Genomic DNA, 5,610 nt, shown 5'->3' on the forward strand with positions numbered 1-5,610 from the left:
AAGCATTTCTTTCCCAGAAAAAAAAAAGTATCTGTTACATAAAGCAGACAGCCTGACAGAAAGAAAAACCACCTTTTTATTGAATGGAACCAAGGGATCATAGCTTAGATATATTTACACGTGCCACACAGTCAAATATAAAAAATTAATTTTACTCATGTTCATTTTGACTTATATACACTTATTTAAATAAGGGCTCCACAGATAACAGGAATGTGTCTTCAAAATGCTGGTCAGAAAACCTCTGCACAGAGCGACGAGCGTTTTCTCTGATCTCCAGTCTTTTCTCAGGAGACAAGGAAAATATGTAAGCCATTGTCTCAGCATAACCATCCTCATCTTCTGCTAGGAAGCCTGTAACACGTCCTTCATGGGGTACCACGATGTCTAATTTGGGGCCACCAGAATTGTGAGCCAGGATAACTGTGCCAGCTGCCATACATTCAACTACTCCTGTAAGAGATACAAAAAATGCTGGTATGAGCATGCATATCATGTGCTTTGACCTTCTGTAAAACACTGGATTGTTAAACGAACAGTAAAATTCACTACAGACTGCCATTCCAAATCAGCTGGAAAAATACAGCAAAAATGGTCCCATAAGAGACACAAATTTAAATTTTTTAGTTCTAAGGACTGAATGACATTTTCTCTTAAACACATAAAATTGAAATTAGGTATCAGATATAACTGGTTAATTTGGGGGTCTTGTAACATACCTGATTTTAAATGTTTGGATGGATATTTAGAACATTTGGAAAAGTTGACTATGCACATTTCAATGAAAATATTCAGAAGTTCAATATTTTGCAGATGAACAAATCTTTATAGCTTCTAACAACTCAGCAAGACACTACTAAAAACTCTTATCTCCACATCTCTATTTTTGATGGAAGAAATTTTAATGAAATGGGAATCAGTAAGGTTTCCCCAGCCAAAAGCTGTGGGATAGGAACAACACATGATGTACACAGCAACTTCAATTCTGCTCCATGGTTTCAGAACAGACCTCAGAAATGCTGATTCTTCTCAGTTCTGATCTGGTTGTTATAAATTTCCTCAGTTCAAACATTGCCTACTATAAACAGTGCTCCAAAGTTTTGGAATATGTTTTTTACACATAAAAAGCCTGTTAGATGAAGGTTAAATCCTGCTCAAATTCAAAATCAGTGTGATTTTATCACTTCCAAAAAAAAATTAACTGAACTGTTTTGTGGGAGAAAATAAAAAAAGAGAACACATAATTTCCAATATTTTGCCGTTGCTTCTGAGAGACACTTCAGTGTCAATTATTTTATACCAACCTCCTTCAGACCATAAACTACTACTTCTGATACTTACTTAACCTGTTTTCTAACAAAGTCTGAACAAGTTAAATGCAGTTTAGTCACACTTTAACTGAGTATGGCATCCATCCGTTTGGCAACTAACTTACCTGACTACTGTAGATTTATGACAGACGGGCATTCCCTTTCAAAGTCAAGGCTAATCTAATCCAAATAAACTGAGCCCCGTACCTTAATTCTGGGTCCCAGGTCCTCTCTAGAATTCTGCTCCATGCTACACCCACCAATTTAAGGGCTTCATACATTTGCCTCAGCAGAGATGCCAAATGCAACAACATGACCAAAGGCACCTGGTGGAATCTACACGAGCCTTATTTGTACCAGACAGGATCTGTGGGAGACTCACACCCCTGAAACAGCAGCTGGAGGCCCATGACATACACTGGACATTTCAAATGGCATTTGAGGCAGGTGAAAAACAACCAAAACCTCTAACATCAATGTCTACACACGAACTGCCCCTAAGCTCCCCTTGCAGTCAGTGGAGCCACCGGGGCACAATTTAAGGTGCTGAAGGAGAAAGCACCTGCAGCCTCTCAAAGCTCTGGAAGGTTGGCAAACCTCACCCAAGGACAATAGGGTGACCCATGACCTTGCAGGGCAATAGCTGGAGGTCAGCAGGACATCCTGGGCAGCACTAATGGGACTAGCTCTGTGTTCAGGTGACCAGAGGATGCACAGAATTAACAGCTTATGACTACAGCACTTCAGCTTGCACTACAGTAGCACCTAGTGGTGCATCATCTGCACCACATCTGCACTGGTCCTGTGGGCTTCATGGCAGCTGCACTGCCTACAATGGGAACAGGAGCAGGACACCTGCTTGGCATGCAGACCTCTATGCTTAGACACTTAGGGACAAGCAGCTGAATGCTCAATAAATGCACTGACCGATCCCAAAGTGCTCATTCCACATGGTGTGCAGGCCGATGGTGGCTTCGGCCAGGTGTCTCTTCAGCTCCTCAAAGGGAATGTTAATCCTGAACATCACATCATCACTAACTCCCAGCTCTTCACAAAGACGTTTCAGGTTATTGACACGCTCTTCATCCTGCTGGTTACGACAGCCGCCGATCAAGATCAGCTTCAGTGATGGCTCCTGCCCCACTCTCTTCTCTTTCAGCAATTTAGCAAAGGCTCTGATTTGCAAAGGATGATCCTTTTCAGGCCTGAACTGGCTGACAGAAACAATGGAATATTCACTGGTGCTCTTTTCCACTTCCAGTGGAATATCCAGGAAAGTCTGAACATCGCATGGTGGATAGACAACACTAGTGCAAGCCCCAGCTCTCCAGAGGGAAAGGATGTGATTCAGTGTCCAAGAAGAATTCACCATAACCACATCACTGCAGGAACCAACCAGCCCGTACATGAAAGCAAAGAAGTAGTAGTAGACAAGTTTAAATTTGCTGAAGAGAGGACTGCTTGTTATGAAGGCAGCGTTGTTAAACCTGGTATCCTGATTCCTCACGACAGAGAGCATATCGGTGCTGATAGTGGGATAATGGACGTAGCATCCAACACGACAGCCTCCCAGGTACTTGAAGAGGGGAATTGTGAAGGCATAACCCATTGAGTCAATATAAATATCAGGAGGACACTTCAGAAGAGCTTCCCAGCCAAGGAACACTGATCCTAAACTTTGTCCCAGCAAAGTGAAGTGAGGATAAAGAGAAGCTTCCACAAGGAAGCGTTTTTCTAGAAATACAAACTTCACAGGATGGATTAACTTAATATTGAATCTTCTAAAAGCGCCTTCTACTATTTCTTCTCCAGTGGCATCTCTATCACCAGTGTAAACAACACAAGTTACATTTCTGTACCTGTAAGAATAAAGAAAAATAATTTCACATATTCTTCTCTTCCCATTTTCCAACAAGAAACGAAAATATAATCCACTTGAAAGTACTCAAGAAGAATGGGAGAACAAATGTCTGGCCTAGAAATTATTTTACCTAAATTATACTTTTCCTTGTATTTCCACTGGTTTTTTTTTTTGATCTGCAGAAAAACATATGGCTGAGAGCTTGAGGAATATTTTAATTTGAATAAAACATAGAAGGAGCTCATTATTATTCTTCAGACTTCAGAACACTGTGCTCTACATTAGGAGATACCTATTTAGTACACAGCATGAGCAAAATGCAAATGATGGCAAATCAGTAGATGTGCCCATGTTGAATCCACTTTAGGTCTTAATTTGTTTTTCCTCCTGCACCAAGAGGCACGTATAAAGATGATCAGTTATTTGGTGAGGAGTTATAACTATACACAGTTCCATACCTGAAACTGAGGAGGAAGGAGAGGTTATCTCAAGGAAAGAAAGAAAAAAACCGAGAGGTGCCACAGCAGGAAATATCAAAATCTAAAAGGATGAAGTAGAATGCAACCACATGAAACTCAGATGTAAAATAAAAGACCAGCAGATTTTTAATGACTCCTACTTATATATGTAAAATGCCAACATATGCATAAAGAATAGCAACAGAAGCTGAGAATGAAATACAGTGTTTGATAAACACATACACTTACTTTTTCTGGAGCGTTCTGATGGCACACCACAAGACTCTCTCCCCTCCACCTCCTGCATTGCAATACGGGTGAAAAAAGCCCACCAGCAGTGGTCGCTTCCCATCTCTTTCGGCTGAGCTCAACTGTTTCTTCCTCTGGATCCAGAGCCGTACTCCCCACAGCAGTACCACCAAGCAGATGCACAAAATTCCACTTAGAAATAATGCAGGGAGTAACAATGAGCACAGCAATCTGAAACAAGCCAGAAATTTTAAAATATGTAATTGCTTTAAAGAATTACTGTGTACGGCATTGAGCGAGAATGACTTAAATGTAGAGCTACAAGGAGTTCGACAACTTCTTGAGTTCTTCTAATCTCAGAAATCATCAGTGTATGTGACTGACAATTACAGAAATGAAATCACTACTCTGCATTGTTTATCCGAAGATGTCTTTTCCCCAGCTGCTACCTTGCAACCATTTATTATTGTTTATTCATGCCCTCTACGTGTTATCTATCTTCACGTGCTCTACACACTTTGTAAAAATTGCACGCCCTTAGCAACCCGGCAATACACAACCAGCGGAGTGACTTCCAAACAGGTTTTTAAAGTGTTTTTTTCAGCCCAATCTCCTGTTTGGCTCGCCCTACTGTGAACTGCTTTGGTGCCGGGTTACTGGGGCCAGGCATCGCCTATTCCAACCTGCACTTCCCACTGCCCGGAGGCATGAACATCTATGCTAGCTGTCCAAAGCAGATCTGTACAGTCTCTGTGTGCAGAGAGCCGCCTCCTCTGGACTCTCAGTCACTGCAAGGGCTCTTCCCTTCGCTCTCCCTGACAGCTCTGCTAACCCTGTAGCGGGAGGTTTCCTGGCCCAGGAGCCTCACAGGGACAGCGCCCGGTTCCTCCCGCTGTGCCGCTAACCCTTGGGACAAACAGCGTTTATCCAGCCGCTCCCGCTGACCAAAGCAGCGACCCACGCGCCACGACTGACACATAAGGAGGAAGCACTTTCATCTGGGGCCGGGAGCGGCGGAAAAGCACCTTAACCCATTCGAGCCGGCGGCACAGCGCGGAGCCGGGCAGGGCCCACCGCGGGGCCGGAGGAGCGCGGCCGGGCAGGGGCCGCCCCGCCCGCCCTGCCCGCCGCCAGGACGCGCCGCCCCCGCGCCGCGGTACCTGAGGAGCCCACACAAGCACAGCCCTCCGGCCACCATCTTGGGCAGCGCTGCGTCGCCCTCCCGGCGGAAAGGGAGGTTCCCGGCCGGCGGGGCGGGACCAGCCGGGCAGCGGCTGCCGGCTGGCAGCGCCCCCGAGGGGCGGGAGCGACGCCGCTGCCTCCGCCTCCGCCTCCTCCTTCACCTCCTTCCCCGCCTCCTCGTCGCCCTCGCCCCACCCAGCAAACATAGAGCCTGCTCCCCGTGGGACAAGTGCAGCGCAGTGGGTCGTTGGGTGGCCTGTGCTGTTGCGTGAAACGTTTTTCCCAAAGATGCCGGAAGAGAGTGGACAACAGCACATCCTGGGCACAGTTTAGTCAGACATAAGACGTGCTGTTCCTTGAATTGCACTGCGACCTCCTCAAGTGACGTCCTCGGCTTCCTTGGGCACGGTGGAAGGGAGGGCGCTCGGAGGTGGAGGCCTCCCGCGAACACGGGATTTGTGCTGCATCCCACACTCTCTCAGGTTTTGCCTGTGTGAATGCTGGCCCTTCTCGTTGGCCAGGAGAGGATGTCCTCGATGAACTCCACGTC

At 45.8% G+C, this 5,610-nt stretch overlaps 1 protein-coding gene across 2 annotated transcripts; it reads right to left on the reverse strand.

Annotated features, from left to right (window-relative positions):
• Positions 1–58: 58 nt before the first annotated feature.
• On the reverse strand, positions 59–5,117 carry ALG11 (ALG11 alpha-1,2-mannosyltransferase). Of its 2 annotated transcripts, none has more exons than XM_066176104.1 (4): positions 5,039–5,117; positions 3,879–4,109; positions 2,238–3,169; positions 59–453 (listed from the first exon to the last, which is right to left on the reverse strand). In XM_066176104.1, the coding sequence occupies exons 1-4, from the start codon at positions 5,074–5,076 to the stop codon at positions 182–184; spliced, it is 1,473 nt and encodes a 490-aa protein (XP_066032201.1). In that variant the 5' UTR covers positions 5,077–5,117; the 3' UTR covers positions 59–181. The 2 variants fall into 2 exon arrangements, with proteins under 2 accessions (XP_066032201.1, XP_066032202.1); XM_066176105.1 differs by having other exon boundaries at positions 3,879–4,070; positions 5,039–5,091.
• Between the last annotated feature and the right edge of the window lie 493 nt (positions 5,118–5,610).

Source organism: Chamaea fasciata, unplaced genomic scaffold (genome assembly GCF_029207755.1).
Source record: "Chamaea fasciata isolate MVZ Bird 193981 ecotype frontalis unplaced genomic scaffold, bChaFas1.0.hap1 SCAF_2, whole genome shotgun sequence".
NCBI classification, from domain to species: domain Eukaryota; kingdom Metazoa; phylum Chordata; class Aves; order Passeriformes; family Sylviidae; genus Chamaea; species Chamaea fasciata.

Bases quoted from the DNA above. Each gene is read 5' to 3' on its own strand.
- ALG11 (XM_066176104.1), bottom strand. From the start codon at position 5,076: ATGGTGGCCGGAGGGCTGTGCTTGTGTGGGCTCCTCAG. The intron at 4,110-5,038 runs GTACCGCGGCGC...GGCTTGTTTCAG, and splicing joins TGCTTGTGTGGGCTCCTCAG to ATTGCTGTGCTCATTGTTAC. The intron at 454-2,237 runs GTCAGTGCATTT...TATCTCTTACAG, and splicing joins GAATGAGCACTTTGGGATCG to GAGTAGTTGAATGTATGGCA.